At 39.3% G+C, this 23,964-nt stretch overlaps 2 protein-coding genes across 3 annotated transcripts; one reads left to right on the forward strand and one right to left on the reverse strand.

The window, feature by feature from the left end:
• Positions 1-1,932: 1,932 nt before the first annotated feature.
• LOC149048426 (mitochondrial import inner membrane translocase subunit Tim21-like) lies at positions 1,933-6,354 on the forward strand. 2 transcript variants are annotated; one of them, XM_089201133.1, is made up of 6 exons: positions 1,933-2,271; positions 3,205-3,267; positions 3,885-3,982; positions 4,336-4,409; positions 5,097-5,196; positions 5,961-6,354. In XM_089201133.1, the coding sequence occupies exons 1-6, from the start codon at positions 1,986-1,988 to the stop codon at positions 6,048-6,050; spliced, it is 711 nt and encodes a 236-aa protein (XP_089057259.1). In that variant the 5' UTR covers positions 1,933-1,985; the 3' UTR covers positions 6,051-6,354. The 2 variants fall into 2 exon arrangements, with proteins under 2 accessions (XP_089057259.1, XP_089057260.1); XM_089201134.1 differs by having other exon boundaries at positions 3,885-3,904.
• Positions 6,355-12,670: 6,316 nt separating this feature from the next.
• LOC149048427 (uncharacterized) lies at positions 12,671-23,094 on the reverse strand. Its single transcript, XM_089199467.1, has 5 exons — positions 23,016-23,094; positions 19,231-20,456; positions 16,371-16,481; positions 14,263-15,949; positions 12,671-14,165 (listed from the first exon to the last, which is right to left on the reverse strand). The coding sequence occupies exons 2-5, from the start codon at positions 20,432-20,434 to the stop codon at positions 13,049-13,051; spliced, it is 4,119 nt and encodes a 1,372-aa protein (XP_089055593.1). The 5' UTR covers positions 20,435-20,456; positions 23,016-23,094; the 3' UTR covers positions 12,671-13,048.
• Positions 23,095-23,964: the final 870 nt, after the last annotated feature.

Here is a 23,964-nt window from a genome sequence, read left to right on the forward strand (position 1 = left end):
AAATCCCGCGTCATAGAATCCATATACAACAGCGTCAGCTAAATCACTTCTAAGAGTTCACTATGAGGCTATATTACCATCAAGACGTAGCCTACGATACTCGCACCATAAAACTTGAGAACGGTGAAGAGTTTGTCATACCTAACGTGGTGCGAACAGTGGCCGAGTGCACCATCATTAATCAATAAATGGATCATCGAAAAGAAACTGGATTTCAACCGTTAAGTAAATCTACGATGTGGAGAGTGCTAGAAGTTCAAGGGGCCACACAGAGGAAATCACTGCGGGGTCTACACAATACTGCAGCTGAGGGAGCGGATGGTTTTAAAGGGCATGTAAACCCATAAAACGTTCATTTTCTTTTCACATAGATGTTTAGTAAATATATCAAGTACACCAAAGATACCATTCGTTTTTTCTCAAAAGTCCATTTTCACTTCGTAAAATCTCTTCCAAATTCGAAACATTCGCCATCTTTCCTGTGACGTTACGGGTGGAACCTCCAAAGTTTCGTTTCATAATCGCGTGAGACACATAGGAGTCTTCTCCACAGCCGTTGTTTTCCGGTCTTGTCATGATTTTTTTACTTACAGTTTGCTTGAATATATTAAATTTTTTCATTATGGTGAAGAGCTGTGTCGTCCAGTTTTGTACTGATTAAAACAAAACTGGGCATACAATGCAAAGATTTCCAAATGACGCATATTTGAGGCGGCAATTTGTGAAATTTGTTCAAGTGAAAATAGCCGATTTCGTCGAGCCGTGCGAACATTCTGTTGTTTGTGGTATTCATTTTTCTTCCTAGTGCTGTACCAACGATTCAGGCCCTACCAGAAGAAAATTATTCAGAAGTATAAAAACGACCGATACAGTCGGTAGACGACGAGGATTTGGAAGTGGCCAACCGAACTGAGAAAGGAGTTGAGCTCTTCAAAAGTTAGAGGTCAACAGAGAAAGTACAAAATAGATTTACCTGGAGACCTTTCGTTAATTGAACAACAAAAGCTTGATTGGTTCTCTAAAGACATAATTTTTCTCATCTAATGAAAGATTATGGGGAAGCCAGTTGTTCGCAGGCGCGTAGCGTGGTCATTTTTTCAAGTGCGCACAAGTACATATGATCTAGAAACCTGAGTAAACTGAGTGAAAAATACTGCGTTCTTTATTTCTTGTTCAAAATAGTTGTGTGAATACAAGAAAAGAACAAAGCGTCTTGCCCTTATTTTGAGCAAACTTGGCGCAAACACAACATTGTTTTGGCTGTGGATCCTCGAGCATGCGCTCAGCAGCGCTTTTCGTTTTATAGTACAGTTATCATTTATAAGTAAAGAGCGAGGCGTCTTTCTTTGTGCTTTGCACACTGGTCGAGCACACTCTCAACACCGATTTCTTTTTCCTGTGGATGTGAAATATTTCTAACGATGAAAAGCGATGGTCGGCCATCGTGTTTCGTAGTGGAGTCTCCAACCTTTTCATCGAACTAAAGCTGCGCTCAGCAGCGCATGCCGACACAGGATACGTCAAGAGCGTGTTTACTGATACATAGATTCCTGGGTAGAATGCAGCATTAGCTACATCTAGAGTTTCTACCAACGTCTGTGGGAGAGGATCGGTTGGCTCCCTGATAGACTAGCGGTACCTTCATCTGTTCATTCCTTGGCTGTCCTCTACAAAACAACAACGTGAAATTATCAAAATTTAGAGAAGGCAAGTAATTTCAGTAATTTGGGAATTAACAGGTGTTGAGGTAGATTGCAAAATAATTCTTACTCTTATGAGAGCTAAAATTTTTCCTATGAATGCAAGCCACGTTCAAACAAAACACCAGAAACAGCAATTTACATTCAAGTTCTTTAAAAAATCAAATTTGTTAGTCCTGAGTTTTTGCTCTGCAGGAGTCTGGGACGAGGCCTCCCATGATACATTGTAATCAGAAATCAATATGGCGTCTATATTGGAGAATTTTTGAAAGTTGAGCTTCGAAGATGTTTCCATGGAAAAACGCATGCACCATTTTACCAAAAGGTATTCCCTTAAGAGTTATCATCTTAAGACAGAGCTCTTCTGCTCCTCTGGTCTTTCGGAAGCAGGATCTCATCAAATATGGAGTCGGACGAGAAGACATGTTCACGTGCTCTAGTGCATTTCCAAGACCTCGACTTAGATTCTTCTCCGCGAAATCATCGCAAGATAAGAAAGAAAGTTCCGTTTTTCAAGAGTTAGTCGAATCACAAGAGCAGCCGCAAACACAGCTGACAGTTGGTGCTAAAGGTTAGCTAAAAATTTTAATCAACGTCAAAATGTTGTTGCCTTGAAATATAATTCTCTCCATTCCACACCTCTTTCCCAACCCCCTCGTCTAAAAGGAGCGATCAAGGTAATAATCTTTATTTCAGAAAAAGGATTTCAGAGGAATCCACTAATTCCATTTTTGAGGCTGGATTTTGGCTTTTGGGGGAGTACCTTGGCCTAGAGGCCCTCAATATGATATCGTCATAACATAATTCTGTAGTATTGCCTTGGTAGTCAGGATAAAAATAACAGTTATAGGAATCCATACTTCTCTGGTAAAAAAGTTTAACCATTACTAGGGACAATCCATGAGTCTCTAAATACAAGAGAAATCTCTCAATCTCCTGTCTAGGTCATAAAATCTCCCAAAGGGAAGTAAATTTGATCATCCTTTCCTGAAAAATAGTTCACTTTTACACCAGTTACTCCAGAAGACTTAGGCAGTCTAAAAAAAAATTTAGGTGAGGATAAGGGGATCAAAATTAAATACCCCCTGATCTCAGATGTCAAGAAGTTGCCATCTTTTGAACAGTCAGAAGCTTTTCCAAGTCTATTTTGAAAATTACAATTATGCAACAATAAACATACAATGTAACTGTAGAGAAACAGAAGAAATATTCCTCATAACTGGCTTTTGAGCTGCACCCTCTAGAGGGGAAAAAGGAAGAGGATGCATGTTAAAGAGAAAAGACAAGTAATTGGGGGAAGGGGGTCTGCCTATTTGAACGGAATGTGTACTCTTACTAGTGAAATTTTTTTTTGAAAAATTAGTAAGCTAAAATGTCTTTAATAAGAGACTGCACTCTCTTCTCTCATTCAGTCTACATTCCCTTGTGTTCCTGTGTGTGATAGTAAAATTAGATTTACTTTATTTATTATTTATTTAATGTTCTTTCTTCTCTTTTGCTCCAGTTGTACAGGCTGGAAAAGATGTCAGCTACTTTGGTATTATTCTCATTGGATTTGCCATCACAGGTAGCTGTCAGTATAATCTGATTATCACTTTTACTCAGTAGTTTATCCAGACCTAAGGGAAATATAAAGGGTAAAGCTGTTGCTGTGGAATTAATAGTTGAGCATCTAGACTTGAGGATTGTACCTTTTGCTTATGCTCTTCCTATCTTTTCAAACTTGCTAGAACTTTTCCCCTTTTAAATTTGTATTCAGTACAATACATCAGCTGGTCTTCAAGGTTAAGATGCAAGCTTTATGACTGAATCCTAATCGACAACAATATTTCTGCAAGCGAGTGGTCAAAATACAGGAGGGGGTGAAAGGGGGGGGGGGGACTTATGAAAAATACCTTCATCCTCAGTTATTGTCCTTTTAACCCTTTAACCCCTAAGAGTGACTGGCATCTAATTTCTCCTTACCATATCACCCCTGAATCAAATATTAAGGTCAGGAGAATAAAGGAACTGATCACGTGTGAAAAAAGCCCTTGATTGTTCAACAAATTCTCCTTTTCAGCACCTTTGGAAATGTTTAGAGAATGTTAAAGAGGATATGCATACTGATGTTAGGGTGGAAAGGGTTAAAAAGTTGGGTTTGTGCTGTGGGGAGCTGAAACACAGTGCATATTCTTTTTTCAGGTATTTTAATTTGGTTCGTGGTGAGTGAGTTGTTTTTTGGCTTCAGTGCAAATAAAGTGTATGCTAAAGCTCTTAAAAAGGTCAAAGCAAGTGCAGAGGTGAGGAATGAAAAACTTGGCTTGAGTGAACTGTACATAACTTAAAAACCACCACTAAGAAGCATAGACCCTTTATCAGCATCTTAAAATCTTTGTTACATTTCTCAGTTTGAACAATTGTTATGTCACCATGTTATTCTAAGAGGGTTTAATGTTTAGGGCATAACCACTCAAAAAAATACTAAATATTTTCCTCCATTCAGGAGTTCAGCTAAATTGGTGGTCATTCCTGTCAACCCACTATTAAATCAGGACTCCAGACAACTTAGAACTGTTGGCTAGCTTTTTTAGTTCTGTAGGTTCATGGGTCCTAATTTTCAGATAATTACTGATCTTATGGCCTCTCAATACAGGTAATTGAAGCAATTGGAGAACCAATAATGGGACATGGAGAAACAAGTTCAAGAGGAAGAAGAAGACATGTTAGGTACTTATTGTATTCTGTCAGATACTTTGAGCTCAGAATGATGAAAATACAAAATTTTGAAATGGGATTTGAATCAGCAGTAGATTCACAAAAATATTTCCAGTGTGGTTTTTCAGGAAGATAGTATTTGCATAAGCAGCAATGTGCATTTGCTGGAGCATCAGGTAACCAGTGACCACTCACTGGTAGCTTTTATCCACCTTGCCCATGTATTGTGTGCATGTTCACGTAAGTAGAAACTGGTCAAGACTAAAACATGGTTCTTTCTTGAACCCTTATACCTCTCTTTCACTCTGATTTTGGGTTTGTTGACTGATTTTCCTTTGTAACAGTAGGAAATACTGTACAGTGGCCTTGGCATTAGCACACTGGATTCTGTTTCAAAACTTCTAAGTTTAAGCCGTGGCAGGGGTAATTTTTTCAAGTTCAATGGCACGGCACTTTATGGTCCTACTTCCTCTATCCACTCAGGAGTATTGTATGTTTGTAAACGGTCTGGAAAACCTTAAAAATTACTTGCAATGGGTAATTTGGGATGGACTCATATTCATCCACCCATCCATGGCTAGTTGCAATACTTCGAGTTTCTGTAAGCTGCAGGCACAGGGGAATACTCTGGCAGTTTTGTGAGTCAGTCAGTTTTACTCTTTTTATACTTTTACATTGAGTTTTTTTTTATTCTTACAGCTACCAAGAATATTTAGTGGATGGTGAGAACTACATGAGAGTCAAGTTTTATGTGTCGGGACCCAAACGGAAAGGAACTGTTCATGTTGATGTGAAAGAGGTAACTTGAATTTCTAGTTTTGAGAAGCAGGTGGCTGAGTGTTGAAAGCAGAATTGCAGAACTCTTGCTTCTGTTAGGTCATACTCTGTGATTGGTCAAGGAGTCACAGTGTCCTGGCAGGTGCTGTGGCGGACTCCATATCATAGGTCTGGGTTTAAACCCTAGTGTGTTATTTTGTGGTGTTCTTGAGGAATAGTGTTTCCTCTCCCGATACATCTCTCCATCCAGGGGTGTAAGTGAGTAATAGAAAACTTCTAGGGAAAAGTAATACATTTCCAAGAGGTTACCTGCGGCGAAGAACTAACATCCCTTTTTAGGTTTATTTGCCGTAATCCAAGTCGTTTGATGCTCATGAAACCAGAGTAATGTTAACCGGATTGGCCAATGTTCTAACTTTTGGTGTTGGGTTTACAATCCTCAAGTAGAGAGCGCTCAAGCAATAATAGCAGTTTTAAATGACTGATTCTGACCATCAGAATCAGTGACACGCATCAACTCATCGTCTGCCCCCTTCCCTTGTAACCTGAGCTTGTAAAATGTACTCAATATGTAGTTAGCACTGGCTTGTTCCACTGGGCACTCAGTCAGCGGAGAGATGCGAAAGAGTGGCAAGCGACAAGCAGCGGTTACTTCTTCTTTGCGTGATCCTCGACATTTTTCGCGCGCTTGCTTTCTGGCTTATTTCTGCTGACTGAGATCCTGGCACAGTTTAAGTTTGCACGAGAACGGATATAAGTGTTCATTTTCATCTTTTTCGGTTCCAGGGATCACGAGGGGGCTTTGACTATCGCTTCATCTTCGTTGAACTCTCTGGATCACCTGCTGAGACTATCATAGTGTTGGATAATCGATGAGGTGTTCCCTGCAAAAAAACCAACATATCCAAGTGTGTGCTGACAACCAACAAATTGAGCAACTTATGGTAAATCATCTTTAGCCGGCTGAGTGATACGTGGGCCGTGACGTATGTAATGTTGGTCAACGTCATGGAACTAAACAGGCTTACAATCTTATTAGACGTGCTGGTTTCTTTCATTTATTTTTGTATGACGTCCACGAATAGCAAAAATGGATAAACATGAAAAAATGATAAGCGTTTTCCCCTTTTAAATTAGTTATAAACGCCGAAATAAAAAACAAAGCAAACAAATAAATAAACGAATGAAAGTGTGAGCAAAGTGGGACAGGTAGCAAGCCTAGAACGGCCATGAGATCAACCATCTCCACCAGTTTATCACCAGTCTCCTTTCGTTTCTGGTGAATTGCACTTGTCCTTTCCGTGTTAGTATTTCTCTCAACACCAAGCTGAAGTCCGGCTCTCAGACTTATTATATTTGTATCCGGTCGCTTCGTGCTCACGGTTGTTTCCTGCCCATTGGTCTCGTACCCAAACTCAGTCGATTCGAACCCAAATTCAAGTCGGTTCGTACACAAACCGCTGATCGATTCGTACATTTATTTTTTATACTCGTGTATGTCTAATATTTTTTCTCCAGTTGTCAACATGAAAAACATACTTTATTAGTTTGGGTATGAAACGACCGAGCTGGGTACGAAACGACTTTACTGACTGGAGCACTCGTTTCTGTTCTTGTCGTTGTTATTTTTTCTTCACTGATGATTACTTTTTTAGATCAATAGTATAACCAACGCACCGGCGATAAATTTAAAAGGAGTTTATTTTCACGCCATTACCGGTGGTTTCTAATTAAAGTATTACGAACATAGTACATCAAGATCCGAATGACTAATTACAAGATCGGAAGTAACATAGGAGATACAAATAACAAGAAATATGTTCAAAGGCAATACTAATAACACAAGGAACACGGGAAACTCGACGAAAGAGCAATTTACCAGACAATTTTTGAAATACGGCTGAAAAACGTACTTGCGAATACCTTGACGCGAGTTCACACCTCTCTCATCTGCAAGATCCGCGCGAAAATTCAAAGCTAAATAGATGGCCGCGCGGCCTGGGGCTAGGGGGGATTGGTTTCTACAAATAGGATAGTTTATTTCTCGCAGATCAGAGTATCTTTTCTACACTTTTCCACGCTTTTAATCAAATTCGTCAAAGCGAATCAGCATGGCGGGATTGACTATTTTGACGAATTCTAGTCGAATTCGACAAAGCAAAATCAGCTTGGCGGATGTGACGATTTTGACGAATTTTCGCCATTTTCTTTGATGCATGCATTTCTGAACATATCTCCGAGGTGGTGGAACAGCCACAGTTTAGAGCGTAATGAATTATTCTTTTCCTTGGTGAACGAATCCTTTTTAAGCAACAGGAATACAAGCTCCCCGGTGAGAGATATCAAACAGGATATTATTTGTATGCCAAGCTTTACAGTATCGATGCAAACCTTTCGTCGGTTAAGTCCCCGATGAACTGATAATGAAATAAAGTCTCGTGTTGGTATAAACGACTGAGATGATTAGTTGGTGAAGAGCAACGAAATCATACCCCGAAGGTGCTCTGTAAATATGTAAAATTTCATTAATACGAGAACCCTACGACAAAAATAAAAATCGCTTGTCCAAATTGCGATAGCTTCAGTTCCCGGCTTAGTTTTTAGTCGAATTAAAAGGCAGTTGCACTTGTTAGGAAAACGGCTGCAAAACTGAACGTTGTCAACAGCGTGTTTTTGCTTTTGTTGTCTTGTCTTTCCTTTTTCGCATAAGAAAAAGAAGAGCATATGGACGATCATGCAGCGCACTGGACAGAATCCGCGCCGAAGAACGTTTGCCTCGCACTTTTTCTTTTCCTGATTCTGTTGTTTTTCATTCGCCGGATCAGCTTAAAGTTAAGCAGGCTTTGTTTAACGATTAACAATGACCGTATATGGCTGCTTTTGAACAATGGCAGGAAACAGCTTTAAAATGTATGCGGGATTTTTCCAAATTTCCGATTATCATACGAACGGTAGATTTAAACCATCGACAAAACTGATGATAAGACAAATCCTCCCCGTGGGGGTGATTCTAGTAGAATTCTTTAGGATGCAAATAATTCCGGGGGGTGGATGGTGGGGCGACTGTAGCTTTCGTATCTGAAGTATAGAGATTTCACCGTTTTTTCCTTTATATCTCTTAAAACTGGCGAAAGATATATTCAATTAGAGGCTCACTGTGTGATGCAAAGGTGATGAGAGCATTTCTAACCTGTTATTAACGTCTGAAGCCAACCACGCCGTTGAATCATGTAAAAGACTATCGCCATTTGCTCGATTGTTTAATGTGCGTGTATTTAAATTTCGCGCTGCGTGAATGAGATTTTGTCCCCGATGTGCACAAAAAGGTTCATATTCTCCTTCTTCTAGCGTGTGATTTAAACCTGGTAATAACGTCCGAAGCCTCGCGCGTCGTTAATTCACGTAGTTTTACGGGTATCATTCTCTTTCCGTATTTCAATTCAACGAAAGGAGTTTAAAAAAAAATTGCGAGTGGAAATAGTCGCACACGCTAGTCAATTTCTCCCATTCGACTCGACTGTTCAATCCGAGCATATTTAGATTTCGCGCTTCGTAAGCAAGAAAATCTCACCTCCTGCTATCACGCAAAAAGATGAATAGGTATCAATTAGATGTCGGTTCGTGTAAACACAAAAAAATTGTGGGAGGTAAAAGACAAAAGGATCAAATAAAAAGTGATAACAAACGCACTCTGCGAAAGCCTCGAAAAACTTGCTTTTAGCAGTATTTCATTCTAAAAACATTTCTAGAATTCAGTTTTGACAGTTTTTAGAAAAGTCTTGTACGAGCAAGATCTGCTTTTCCTTTCTTAAAAGAAGAACGGTCACTCCAACTTCAAGCAGGCTCAAAGTGCTTAAATGAATGACAACAACAATGCTTTGTTCAACAAACGTTTCTGGGTTTATTCTCGCTTCATCAACTATGGTTTGGTTACATTAACATAACATAAGGGCAGCCTTACATTAGGGATTTGGTTGACTAAGCATAGGAGGATAAAAAATCTTGTGGTGCAATCACTAAAAGGACTCCAAGAGTTTGTTCCCATCGAGGTATGTTCGTTTTTACCTTATTTCATATTCTTTGTTGCTACACCGTTAGAGTTACTGATTGATTTTATTTCAATTATTAACCCGGTTACCTCCGCAAATAATTATCAAGCCACCGTTTCATCACGCTTGCATTCCCTCAGATAGCCGAGTGCCACTCTACAAAAATTTGTTTTCGCTTGAATATACATATTTCGACGAATTTTGGACTTTGACTCGTACTAAAATTTTCGAAAACGTTTGGAGTAGAGACAGTATTGAAAACCGATTATTTGAGACTTGAAACCGCAGTGGAGTGCACACGGATGACGACGGATATCTGAAAATCTAAACTCCATATAGGATTGTTAATAGTTAATTTATAAGTACTTGATCTAAACTTATTATTTGAGTGTATGGAATGAGTGCACAAGACAGTTTTTAACTTGTAAAACTCCCTCTCAATACTGTTTATTAACACATCCTTTGATCTGTCTCAGATCAAGTTAAACGTACAAGGAGAGGAAATTGTTATTCCCCTTGGTTCTGTTGAGGAAGAAATACACCATCCTCTGGTAGAGACAACGCAGCATGAGCATGTTTACTGCAATAACTTAGGTTAAATATGTGGTGGTGCGGAAGGCTCGCTCTGACCACCCAACAGGTGGTATGTGGCCGAGGTCCTCGACTTTAACGTTGAATTTGCTTCTACCTTGACCAATGGAGTGAAAAAGCTCCTCGAAGACCTTCTGGTCACCTGGAACCTTCTCGGTTGTTCGTCTGACCTAACCTTTTTCCGGAGCAGTTCTCGTAGACAACATCTGCCCAATCTCGCATATTAAATAATTTATTACTTTTTCCCTGGCTGGAATGAATAGAAGAAAACAAGTTAGAACAACAAAGAACTAAAAATAAAAACAAAGTTCATCCGTGCGATTAACTCACCTTCAAGTGATGATGCGGCGCAGTTTTTAATGGCACTGTTACAGTCCTCTTCTTTCACCCAGCTATCAGCTTTGCTCCCTTACCCTTTCCATCTCAACAGTTATTCTTTATCTCCATTGACCGTTCGCACAGCCAAAACTTTCGAAACTTGGTAATACTTCGGCATTTTAGCAAGACAGATGTATCTTTTATGAGTTCGTCGTAAGTGATAATGAATTTGCTTACTGAAACACTCTATTTACCATAAAAATGCTAATTGTTTACCGTAGCGTAAATGCATAAGCCCAGCAAAAACTTAGCACGCGAAAAAACACACCCCTTGATTCGTTAAATGCCGCCTCGCTTGATTGAGAACAAACATAAAGTCCTAACGTCCGCTTTCTACAAAGGGAATATTTGGGAGAACTGTTGATAGCTTTATAATTTTAATAAAGACTGTTAGAATCCGTCGTAAAACTATGTAAGTTCAAGCAAGACCTGTTTTTTTTCTCCGAAAGAGAATATAAAACAAACCAAAAAAAATTTCGCAACTTCCCCATTGTGAGACTTGTGAGTAAAATATTACACCCTCGTCTTGCCGCGCGTTTGATTGAAAACGAGAATAATTCAAAATAGACGTTTTCTCAAAAACTAAGGATTAATTCCTCTATCAGTACATCTTGTGTCATCAACATCGTTGCAAGAATTCTGTGCTTTTGTAAAACAGGAATCCTCCTCTTAGGTAGACTTGTTGGTTCCAGAAAGTAAGCGCCTCATTAGAAAACAGCTGTGCGCCAGCGCCTGCTCTCTGCGACAATTTGGAGAAGCTGTTGACAGCTCCTTACTTTTAACAAAGATTGTTAAAATCCGCTGTAAAACTCTGATAGTTTTTAATGAGAGAGACTTACTTTTAATCAGGACCTGCTTTTTTTGCAAAAGGTAAGTGAAAAAAACTCGCACCTTCTTCATTGTGAGACTTGTGAGAGAAAAACCATCACACCCTCATCTTGCCACGCGTTTGATTGAAAACGAAAATAACTCAAAAACATGCTCTCGCAAAAACTAGAAATCATTGCTTTGTTCAGTATATCTTGTATCATCAACATAGCTACACGAATTCGGCGCTTTTGCAAAGAAGGATCCTCGCGCTAGGTAAACATGTTGGTTCTAAAAATGATGAGCGCCTCGTTTGAAAACAGCTGTGCGCCAGAAACAAGGTCTTTAATCGCCTCGAGGCTCTCCACAGAAAAGCGTCGCTTTCGATTGTATTTAACACCAGTAGTAAGACCAAAAAATATATTTGTACGTTGACAAAACTGACTGGTAAAAACCAGGCGACTTGACTCACATATGGAGAAAGGTGGTTTAAATGAGTCACTGCAATACGGATAAATTTAATTATTTTTGAATTTGCGAGCCTTTGGCTCGATGCGCTAAACAAGGGTTAAGTCTACCCCTGGGTACACCGATGGAGATTGATTTTACTATTGCATGTTTAAACTACCCACTCCCCCAGTGCAGCAAAATTGTCACTCCGATAATTTTCTCGATCAGTTACGGGCTTTTCCGCCTCCCTTCGGCCAAAGTCCCTTAGGACTACCAATTACTCAGGACTTTTGTTTGGAAAAGTTGACCCGGAACAATGGGTCATTTCTTGATACGCGCTGTTTTGATCGTCTTCCGAGAAGCCTAGGCTCGATTACCAGCTGCTGATCACCCTTTTCTCGGGGAGGAGCAAAGAGCCTACGTGAAGCTTATAGTCCCTGGCACAAGCTTCAATCGCGTGGTTGATGTGATATTTTTTCTTTTGACTCTTTCACTTTCAAGATCTCATTGGTAATTCGAAGAAATTCTCTGTACAGTCTGACATACAATTTAAACGATGTTGCTGCGGAGAATTTGGTATGGAATCAAGTAATCCCTTAATTGACATTTCCTTTTACCCTCATGATATTTCTGCTTGTTGTTGTATTGTGACTGTAAGTAGGTTGGGGGGGGGGGGGAAGAGAGAAACTACATCGAATTGGAAGCTTAATTTGTCATGAAACACGAAATTATTTGATGAACAGAGGGTCGGGCCTTTCTCAAAAGTTAGGGATAACGCGCAGTGTAGCCAATAAATTTAGCCATGCTGTTTCCGGTGCCACTTCTCCAAATCCCTCAGCGTCTGTGCTCCGAGAAGTTAGTGCTCATAATTTTTTGTAAATTTACCCTAGAATCGTGAAATTAGCCCTATCGCTAAATAAAATTACCGAATGCCGTTTCGACGCTGAATTGTTGTGGTCGTTGTTGATGTTTGTTTATTTTTTAATGACTCTGACTTAGGCAGATAAAAGGTCTCACTTTTTTCAGCAGTAACTAATTAGATAATTCAAATGAGATCTGACAGACTTGAAAACCAGTCACTCCATGTGCCATTGAAGCATTTTAACGAGGAAATTCTGGTAATTTCTGAAACAAACCGTCCTAAATTGTAATTTTCGGTTGCAGTCATTTTTCAATTATCAATAGACGCTGTGCTAAGTTAAATGCATAATTGTATCGTGAAAAGAAATATAGTCGTTAAACTCCAAAGTTTTCAGGTGAGAACTTCTTATTGTCAGGATGGCGCACACTGGATATTTTGACATAACGTCGAATTATCCAACCAGATCATGACTATCAACCTGTCTTAGTTACAACATATTGAATTTATTACGGACGCCTCAAGAGTTACCAACAGGCATTATGATACAGTCATTCCCTAGAATACAGTTATAGTTCAATACTAACTTTGCGTGCAACAACTCAAGTGAATGTTGTACAGCAATTGCGCGCCATAATAATTAAAGTTTGAAAGTTTAAAACTAGCATCTCCATTCCTACAGAACTTCGAATTAATAAAAGAAAATCTACATCACAGTGGAAATATTGCAGAGACTATTCTCAAGATGAATCTGACGTTTCTCCAGAAGGAGCATCACCAATAGGCTGTTCGTCCTCCTCATTATCACTGTGAGACTTGTTATCACCGGAAGACGGGTCAACATTGGAACACGTGTCATTCCTGGAAAAAGAGTCGTAACTCTGAGACGTCTGGGACGCGTCACTCCCGGAAGCCTCACCAGAAACTTCACCATCGTCATCAGCGTCATTAATAAACTGCTCGTCTTCACTATTTGGTGACTCATCGTCACTAGATGACGTGTCATCACTAGAACACGTTTCACCCGTGGATTCACCACTGCTCGTTTCTCCAGAATAACTGCTATTCCCGGAATTGGAATCGTCATCAAATATATCATCTCTATCATCACGATCGGCACAACCGTCATTTTCCTGATGCCTTGTGACAGAAAGACGGCTTTGAACATGAGAAGGTACATGAGAATAATTGACGGTAATTCCAGACAAGTTCAAGTTCAATGAGATATTCACCGAAAGAGCCCCAGTGAGTGAAACAACTCCAGAATTATCGATCGGATTATCCCCCAAGTCCAAGTTTGTCAATGTGATATTTTTTCTAAGGGCCTTAGAGAGAGATTTAACGCCAGCATTCCCAATGTCATTGTCGCTCAAGTTCAAATCAGTCAAAGTTGAATTGTTTGAAAGAGCTTTAGAAAGGGAATTAGCACCAGTATTCCCAATTTTATTGGTACTCAAGTTCAAATCAGTCAAAGTTGAGTTGTTTGAAAGAGCTTTAGAAAGGGAAGTAGCACCAGTATTCCCAATTTTATTGGCACTCAAGTTCAAATCAGTCAAAGTTGAGTTGTTTGAAAGAGCTTTAGAAAGGGAAGTAGCACCAGTATTCCCAATGTCATTGGCACTCAAGTCTAAATCCGTCAAAGTTGAATTGTTTGAAAGAGCTTTAGAAAGGGAAGTAGCACCAGAGTCAGAAATATGATTGAAACCTAAGTTTAGATTGGTCAATGTCCTGTTTCCTGAAATAGCCTCAGCGAGGGAAGCAGCACCAGGATCACTTATTTCGTTACCTCTCAGGTTCAAAATTGTCAAAGTGGTATTGGCTCTAAGACCTACAGAGAGGAACATGACAGGACGGATAATGCATGCACTGTAAGTACCTCCCGTTGTTCCATACAAAGCCTTAGAAAAGTTTTCTAAGGCTTTGTATGGGACAACGGGAGGTACTTACAGTTCACGCGTTTTTCCGTCCTGTCATGTTAGCACCATCGTGACCAATGTTATTAAAACTCAAGTTTAAATTGGTTATAGCTGAGTTGTCTGAGAGGGACTTAGACAAGGACTCGGCACCGGAGTCACGAATTACAAACTCGCACAGGTTTAAGGTTGTCAGGGTGGCATTGCCTGACAGATTTTCAAGGATAAGATTCAAATGACGAGACTTCTTCAAAGATGAAGGTACGATTTCAAAGTGAGACCCAAATTCACGCAGCAACAGGGGCTGGAGGCTTTTCTTGTACTTGGCACATTCCCTTATGAAAGAACATGCCGACTCCACTCTTCTATTGACTTCTTTGAATCCATCACAAGAAGTATCGAGGCTTAGCGAGTTGGCATGTTCAGTTATATCACGCAAAAGATGTATTGCGCTCTCCTCAGACTTTGAGACTATAATCCCACCCATGAAAAGGAAAACATGCCTCAATTCACGCAAAAATCTTGCGTCAGTTACATCAATTTCCAAATCATTGTCTCCAGCTACAACTTTTGAAGCAAGGTAGAAACCGGCGAAAAATTCTTGAAAACTTTTGTGCAGAAATCCATAGCGGAAGTAACGCTTGCGTCTGCTACCTCCAGTCTGGAGAGAAAGAAACCCAAGCTCGGTTATAACATTTGTATTGCTTCCAGTAACTGCACTTCCTTCAATATATGGCTCACCTTTAAGAAGTGATGTCAACGCCAGCTTCCCCAAGCACAAAAGATCTTCTTCGTAAACTTGCATTAAATCCTCAATTTCGTAGGGACTTGGAGATCCTTTCTTTCCTTTATATCTCCTCAAAACACACTGCGTAATTTCAATGTACAGTTTTGCCTTGCTGGTTGGAAAATCTTTCCTAAAATCCTCACACAGAATGCAAAGCAAAGTTGTGTTAAGAGGATTAGATATCAGTTTGCGCAAATCTGATCTTGACCGAATCTCTGTGAGAAGTCTCTCAGTCAGGTTTTTGTTCTTGCCAAAGTACTTGCGAATGAAACTTTTTGCGTCCTTTTTGGCGAATCCTACTATCTCCCACAGAGTATCACAAAGACGCCTAACTTCCTTACCAGACTCATGTCTAGATGTGAAAAGAACAAGGTAATTTGGAAGCAGTTTACTTTGAGCGAGACTTACGAACAATTCTTGTTTGCTTTGGTCTGCTTCATCCAAGCCATCGAGCACCAACAAAACCTTGGACTGGTTTTCAAGAATAAACTTTTTAAAGTTTGACTTCGATTCTTCATCCATTTCATGGGGAAGAAGTTGGTCTCTGATGGCTTCCCAAATGTCAGATTTGATATCTTGACATCTTAGCAGTAGCAGCAGATCAATTATTGGAAATGACTCGTCCCAGTTTTCTTGAGTAGTTGCCCAGTCATATGCCAGCTTTTGACAATATGTTGTTTTACCCATACCTGGGTCCCCTTCAATAAAAACGGTTCGTGGCTTTTCGCATTCTTCATGTGGTTTGAGGACAGCTGTCATGTTGAAGATCTCGTTTTTCATTTCTCCTCTGGTTTTATCTTTTCCTACAATTCGAAGCCTGGTGAAAATCTCATTCAGCTTGAAACTGAATTCTTCAACCCAAGGAACTGGCCGGAGTCGGTCCTCGTTGGTTTTGTACAGCTGCCGAATCCTCTCAATCACATGGGTTGGCTCACAAATATCTACAAAAAATACTTCTTTGATGTAGAGATTTGACATTTACGTTACTAAAAAATAAAATTTCTACATTTTCCAAAGTAGTGGAATTGGATTAATCTTTTAACACAATTCTACGGTTCTATCATAACTAAGCTGATATAGTCACCATGAACACTACATGCGGAATATTTTGAGTCTGTAAGAGTATTAAAAAGACAAAGAGATGCTGCAATCGGTTTTTGTTAGACAGTGATATAAGAATATGCACACACAACAGGACCCCTCTGTTGGAATACCGCTACTTCCTAAGTTTCTTTTTCTTTTTCCTTTTTTTTTTGGGGAGGGGAAGGGGCAGGGGGCCTGGGGCAGGGGGCCTGACCTTTGAAGTCCGATAAAGAACGCTTATTATCACGCTGTGTGATTACTGTTGTAGACCTGAAGTACCTGAAAGGTGAGTATCTTGACTATGTGTGGATTTCATCTTCTTTGTAGCTTGAGTATTGGATGAAACGGATGATTCTCTGTTTCTTTTTCTCTCCTGTAGAAAAGACGAATCTACAAGAGGAGAGTAAAGAACTTTACTTTGTCAATGCAATTACTCAGTGGTAAAAATGAGAATATTCAAGCTCGTTACTTTTATTATCCAACTGAAGTAATGAAAAGTGCAGTGATAACATGCGACGGTCGCAACCATGAGATTTTTATCCTTTGATGTGTGATAGCGCTGCATATTTTACGACTGATGTGCTGTATTTTAAAAACTTGTCAGACGCACTTCTTACATAAATTTCTTCTCAGTTTAAACTGCTTCCTGTTTCCCGCGGACTACACGCTCTCTCTCTCTCTCTTTTTACTTTTTTCGAATGTTTTTTTATTGTTAGTATTTTAATAAATCGATTCAAATGTGACCAGACTAACGTCGATTACAAGCTAACATGTTCTTTAGTGAATCGAGCCATTAGACGACGAGTAGTCCCTCCTTTTCGGCGCTCGCCGCACTTCTCCGGAAAGGAAGGACTGCTCGTAATCTATCATGCAATAGGTATAATAATCGTACTCGAAACTCCGTTAAACTTGTTTATTTTGTAGGAATTACTCATACATCAATTCGCTCGATCGAAAAACATTGAAACTCTTAAAACGAAATCAGGATATTATTTTAAAAAATGCGCACGTGATCAAACCAGTTAAACAAGAATATGCCGAACAAAACGCAGTGTCCGATGTCACTGATTAATTTAATTATAGAACAGTGTGAACGATTTCTACAATAGGTAAACCCACGAGAACATAAACTGTAGTTAAATTCTCTTGGAAAACCACATTGCTAATGTTAAAACATGTCCATAACTATTGTGGTAATTGTCCTGTTATTCTAAATTTTCCCAACGATTTCTTTTGCCTTTATTTACACTTCTCACCAAAAAAAGAGCAAAATAAATACGTTCTTGACTGACTCTCAGTTCTGGGTATGTTCTTAGAATACTATCAAAATATTGGTTAATGACAGGCTTAATGCTCTTATTAAAAAGTCCACTAACCCTAACCCCAACCCTAAGCAATTACTAAACCCTAGCCCTAACCCTAACCCTAACCCCTATAAAGTACCCTTCTTGTCCACTGCACAATACAAAATGTTATTCGGTATACCAAACCTATAAAAAAATTCAAATTGAGACATCCTATTTCAATTAGATAAATATCATAATGTCAAATTTCGATACCGCAGTCGGGATTGTTACTTTGTTGCTTGAAAATTCAAGTTAGTTCCATTTTAGTTTCTTTACTTGTCATTCAAATCAATACTGCTGTTTATGCGTAATTCGCTTCCAGAATTACAATTTAATCTCCTAGATTTAAATACATTTACTCATTATCATTGATTCTATTTTAATTGTCTATGATCATAGAAATTATTATCATTACCAGCATTATTATTATTGTTATTATTATCATTTTTATTATCATTATCTTAGGGTGATACCTCAGTTTTGCACCACGCATCCTGTATTGCGCATAAAAACACGTAATCAGAGAAATGAGCGCGCGCGCATTCCGAGGACACAGTATTGTTTTTCAATCCATGGACCAGAGGTAGAAATAACATGTGACGATCGCAATCATGTCAATTTTATCCTTTTAAGTGTGGTATCGCTGAGTATTTTTACAACTGAAGTGCAAAATCTTAAGGAGCATTTCAGGTGATCGTAGGAGCAAAACTTGTCAGAGGCACTACTTATACAAATCTCTTTGGCATAGACTGCTTCCTGTCTCCCTACGGACTGCACATTTTTTTTTCATAAATCTCCTTATTATAGGGGGCTGAGGCCGAACGATCTCAATCTTTTTTTCAGATTTGAGCCTGAAAACGTTCTTAACACGTTCTTAAAGCTGTGTGGTATAGTATTTCAAGAAATCAATTTGGACGCCACCAGACTAAGTTCGACTTCAAACTGACATGTCATTTAGTGAATCGTGCCATTAGACTTCGAGCAGTCCCCCCTTTTCGGCGAAGTCCGTCGAAAAGGAAAAAAAGAAAAAAGAAAAAAGTGAGAAAATGATGAACATTTTAGCGCGCCGCGGGGAGCACCTCACTCCTAGACCTCCCGCAGCGTCTTAAAATCAAATTTTACATTTGTTTTACCTTTATTTATACTTCTAACAAAATAAAATTGAGAAAAATAAGGAAGTTCTCTACTGACTCTCAGCCTGGGTATGTTCTCAGTATGTTCTTAAAAAATTGGTTTATTTCAGCCTGTACGCTCTTATTAAAAAAGGTTCTCAAAAAAAAAGGAGGTTATTGTAATGAAGTACCCCCGTATCCACTGCAAAACACAGTATTATTCAGTACACCGAATCTAAACATAAAAATATAGAATGACATCCTATTTTAAAGAAACAGTTACATAAATACTATAATCTCAAATTTGGAAATAGAAATTCTTACTTTAAATTCGTCGTTTTAATTAGGATTAAGGCAGCAGAATTGAAACTGTTGAAAATTAAGGTTAGTTCTATTTTCCTTTCAGTATTTTTCAGTCAATCAATGCTGATTCGCGGCCAGAATTACAATGTACCCCCTGGATCCAAAAAAATTTACCCTTTCTTATTGACACTTTTATAAGCGCTTTGATTATAACAATTATTATCATTACCAAAATTATCATTATTATTATTATTATTATTATTATTATTATTATTATCATTATCATTATCATTATAATTATTATTGTTATTATCATCATCATCATGATTTTAAATGACCTGAAAAATTATGCAAATGATTGGATGTTTTGCTGCATACCATTCACAATGTGGATCATCTTCTCAATAAGAGCTTTACATTGTGTGGACCGGCTGTATTTCTCGTCGTAGGAGGTACGTAGATCTTTAGCCTCCAAAAGTTGGGTCTTCCTTTTTTTCCTCCAGACGTTCTTGATCGCTTCTGCCCATACCTGGGAATCTTCGGAATCAATGACGCAAGAGGCACCAAATGGTACTTCACTCAGGGCTTCACCAAATCCAGAGTTTTTACTAACCAGAACAGGGACACCTGCTGGTAAAGCTTCTAAACCTGTTAGGCCAAATCCTTCTGTTCTGGATGGCACGAGTACAAGATCGACTTCGCAAAACAACTGCTCCACGCTTTCTCGTTCTTGCACAAGGCCTCTAACAGTAAGGCGACTAGCAGGTAAATTGCACTTCAGAAAACTTTGTGCTACGTCTTCTTGTTTCCCCTTTGGAGCGCCAACGAAAACGAGACGGGCGTCTTCAATCTCAGCAACAGCACTGCCCGCAATGTCGAGACCTTTCAACTCAAAGTCATCAGTAAATCCTCGATTAAACACTAGAATGCTGCACGATTTCAAATCTTCTTCAACGTGTGCGATATTCTCAAATTCGTCAAAGACACCAGGGGTGATCTCAAGAATAGCGCTGTCTTTCTTGCACCCACGAAGAAATCTGCGAAAGGACTCGCATAACTTGGGCCCAAAGCCAACAACGAAATCCGCCATTTTGCAAAGTTCCACTTCTGTTTTGTGCTTTTCCTCCCCTGATGAAATGGTACTTTGAGAGGTCTTGAACATTCCAAGCTCCTCCGCGTCTTTGTGGATAACTTGAATCCACTTACAATGGTGCGATTCTCTAATAACCTGGGCTTGGTGCCCAAGCTCCACTCCATGGCCAACAACCACGTCAATTTGCAGCTCATAGGGTGAAAAACTCAGCCATTCCAGTTCATCGTAACCAGGCCGTGCTTTTGCTCGAACGATTTCAATACTGTAACGACGAGCAGTTCTTTTGTCTTCCTCGCTGCATTTTGTTACGAAAAGAGAAACTTCGACTTCGGGAAATTTAGCCAACTGAATAGCTAACTCTCTGGTTAAGGTCGGTAGTTCGCCTTGATCCGATCCCCACTCTGATGCTAGGATTGTAACCTTTAACTTATGAGCGGATAAAGGTGGTTGGCTATTTTCTTCAAGTTCGAGCGACTGTGAAGAAGTCATCCAAGAAACAGGAACAAAATTACTATAGGAAATAAATGATACACAATTTTTCAAAACTGATTTATGAAAAAAACCTTGCAAATATCTAGTTAAGGTTACTTCCCACCTTCAGAAGCCGAAAAAGTCGATTTTTCTTTTATTTGACTAAAGTGACTCAAATATTTGACCCAACGTTTTCCTACAAAAAAATTTTTGAAATCCCTAAAGGCACCCGAGTTATTTACACAAAACGTATTTTCTAATAAAAGTTGGTAAATCGGGATGGCGTCAAACTCTCGTACCCAGGCAAATCCCCGGGGGAATTTTCGCGCAACTGCCAATCTTGGGGCTCGTTGTTCATGTCATTTGCATATTTTGTTAACACCGCATACTTGACAAAATTCACACGCGGAAGCTCTTTGCTTGTGGAAAAATCTTTGCTCATGGGAAAATCAAAAGCGGAATAAAAGTCCCAAAGGCAGGCCCAAAAGAAGAAAGAAAGAGTACCATTCTGTCAAAATAATCCTTTGGGAAAGCGACTGGTGCTGGCGGAGCTCCACGCTGGCGTAAGAAGTCGCGAACGAGGTTTCTTTTATTTACTGCAAGCAAACAACCCTTCGAATCGTAACTTTGTAAGCTGTCTGTCGATTCGTTGTCTTGCTCCTCAGCACATTTTCGGGTTTTTTCCATTTTTCCGTGGGTTTTTCCTTTGCCTTTGGCAACTTTGCTCATTATTGTGTCCTCCTAAACGCTCCACTGAATGATCGAGATGAAAAAATGCAATGGGTCATTTCTCCCGGGAAATCTTTATCTATCGTCATTAGCGCCAGAAGGTCCCGTTGTCCCATTGGTTTGTGGTTTCAGGAGGCAAGATAATCTCCTGGCGTGGTGCGAGATGTTTGCGAACCTCAATGAGCTAAACTCTCGCATTTGATATTGGGAGGAATATAACCACTCTGAGCGAATTTATGGGGTATTTAGATTTGACCGATTTTCGTCAAATTTCGCCAAAACTTTCCGGGAATAAATTACAAACGAAACAATGTCGGGAAATTTTGATTTTTGAAATATTTGCCCCGTGGCGTCCATTTACGCAACACGCCTTGCATATTTTTTGTTACTCCAACTTTAGATGCCGATATCTAGACAACCAATCAGAATATCGAAAAAGCCTGACACATGAAGTTGATGGATGCCTTGTGAATAAGACTGTGCGGCCATTTTGCTCGTGCTGCGACATCCGATGTCCGATAATTTAAATAGAAGCAACCTCGGTCGTTTCGCACCTTACCGGCTCCTGACACTTCCTTAAAGGAAAAGTCGCTTAAATAATATTTTTATCGTAAACTGCAGTTAAAGAACTTTCTCTTGATGTAGAGTTTGCTGGGATTTTAGGAAAACTAACGCGCGTACGAATTTTTCCCGAAGGAAACCCGCGAAGGTGGGAAGTAACCTTTATTGATGGTTAAATACATAAATTACATTGCACCAATGAAATACATAAATTACGTAATAACATAAACTTTTCGTGACTTTCGGATTTCGTAAATCTTTGTATTCAATTTTTGATTTGCTAATCATTCTCATTTGGTGAATGAAATTTTACAGAGTAGCCTTAACCTTATAAAGTTTACTTTCTCTTCTTCACTAAACTTTACTGCATAGCTCGATCTCGATAATTTTAATCAATACGCGAGAGTTAGGGTCAACTTGTGTACTATCGCAGACGAAATTTGCGATATTGTATCCGGCTATTTTCTACCTTTCGGGCATCTCACCAAAATTACGTTGTGAAGATAAATCCCATCATTTTCTATTGTCATGGTACAAGTTTAAGTTTGCAAAGTTTCGAAATGATTTGTATTTGTGTGAGCATCAAGTGATCATCCATTGCAACGATTAAATTGTCACGCTCGTAAAGTTTTCGCCTTATGGGAGGTCAAGCTTGATTTCCAGAGAGATGAAGCGAACCATTCGTACTTCCGATAACATTACTTGCAGAAACGGATAAACAGCAGTACTGAATGAATAAAACCTACAAGAGTTTTATATTAACACAAAAAAATGACGCATTTTTGATGAAATTTAATTCTTTGTACAGTGTAAACTGATCGCGCTTGATAAACTAAGAACGAATTTTACATTTGTCTCGCTAACGGCCTGATTAAACTTCACCCTCACGCAATGTTGATGATTTCTAATAATACAAGCAGCTTAATTAAAATACAATCCCAACAAATCGATAAGCGTCTGCCACAACTGCAAAGTTTGAAAATCAGTTCGTGGATGCATCACCCGCGCACTTGCTAACTGATCCTCATTTAAAGACTTAACTTTGTACTAACTACAGCTGTGAGATCGGCTAAATCACATTTAAAGGAGCCGAGCTTCGCAAAGCAAAACCGTTAGGCCTGGTAGGGTTATCTTCATAATATTTTGGCATAATTATAAAATGAACTCACGCATTTAGAGAACGATGTCGATCAATGTCTATCTACCGGAAGTTGCGATGTCAACAAACAACTTCCAAATAAATCTAACTTACTTATGTTAGCCAAACATTATATCAAGCTGACAGTGTTGACAGTTCATAGCTACAAACCTGCATCAAGAATGCTCCGGTAAAGCATATTCAGCAATTTGGCTTCGTTGTTACTGAAATCGAAAGAGGCAGTTATCTTAACGCGCACATGAGGACGTGTAATGACGTCATCAGGTTAAGTTATTTGTAGTGTAGTTCCAGGACCTTCTCTGTTTACAAGCCAGGCTTAGTTACGCAGTTTAGTAAGATAATTTTGCAGGCTTATATTCGTAGATATTGCGAACTACCCTCAATCCACACGGAATGATTATAACGAAGAAAAGTACTGCGAAGTAAAATTAATTATTTTTCGAAAGAAAAAAAAAAACGTAAGGGAGTAGTAGATAAGGGTAAGGACGTAAGGAGTAAAAGGGGTCTGCTTTTTGTTTGGCAAGTTTGTTGTAGTATTCCTTTTAGGCAGTGGATTTCTAAGATCAAATAGCATCACGAACAAAGGGAGTAGGTTTCTAAAGAAACTGTGGTGCTGCATCGGTGGAGAGTATAACAGGGTTATCTGGTATCATCAACTTTGTTGATAACGTAATTTGGCTACCGTTTAGAGTTTGAAAGCTTACGTTTCGAGTGTTAGCCCTTCGTCAGAGCAATTGGAGGAATAATGGGTTGTGTGTGGGAGCCACGCTATTTGTGGGAATATGACGACGAGAAAACAAGAATAAATTAGTTGAATGAAAAGCGCTCGTTGATACCGTAGGGGATTGAGAGTGTCGATTTGAAAGAAAATTTTGTTCTACAGTTTGCGGGTTTCCGAACTGCCTAGATGTAAGTAAAGGCCGCAAACTGCCGCAGTTCCTGACATAGATCCCTAGTCTCGTGCCCAGATCTTTTACGGTCAAGCGTTAATTGCAGTCTCACTGCAGAATCTAGTTGCGAAATTAACAGACCCCTGGACAGAAGGAAATAAAATAAAGATTAACGCCACAAAAATACCAAATCAACTAAATTCATCTCC

This window comes from Pocillopora damicornis, chromosome 3 (genome assembly GCF_964200805.1).
Source record: "Pocillopora damicornis chromosome 3, jaPocDami1.2, whole genome shotgun sequence".
Taxonomy (NCBI): domain Eukaryota; kingdom Metazoa; phylum Cnidaria; class Anthozoa; order Scleractinia; family Pocilloporidae; genus Pocillopora; species Pocillopora damicornis.

Excerpts from the sequence above, each read along its gene's own strand:
- LOC149048427 (XM_089199467.1), bottom strand. The coding sequence starts at position 20,434 with ATGACTTCTTCACAGTCGCTCGAACTTGAAGAAAATAGCCAACCACCT. Across the intron at positions 15,950-16,370 it reads TCAAGATACTCACCTTTCAG|ATATTTGTGAGCCAACCCAT; the intron begins GTACTTCAGGTC and ends TATTTTTTGTAG. Across the intron at positions 14,166-14,262 it reads ATGACAGGACGGAAAAACGC|TATCCGTCCTGTCATGTTCC; the intron begins GTGAACTGTAAG and ends CAGTGCATGCAT.
- LOC149048426 (XM_089201133.1), top strand. The coding sequence starts at position 1,986 with ATGTTTCCATGGAAAAACGCATGCACCATTTTACCAAAAGGTATTCCC. Across the intron at positions 3,983-4,335 it reads AGGTCAAAGCAAGTGCAGAG|GTAATTGAAGCAATTGGAGA; the intron begins GTGAGGAATGAA and ends CTCTCAATACAG. Across the intron at positions 5,197-5,960 it reads TTCATGTTGATGTGAAAGAG|GGATCACGAGGGGGCTTTGA; the intron begins GTAACTTGAATT and ends TTTCGGTTCCAG.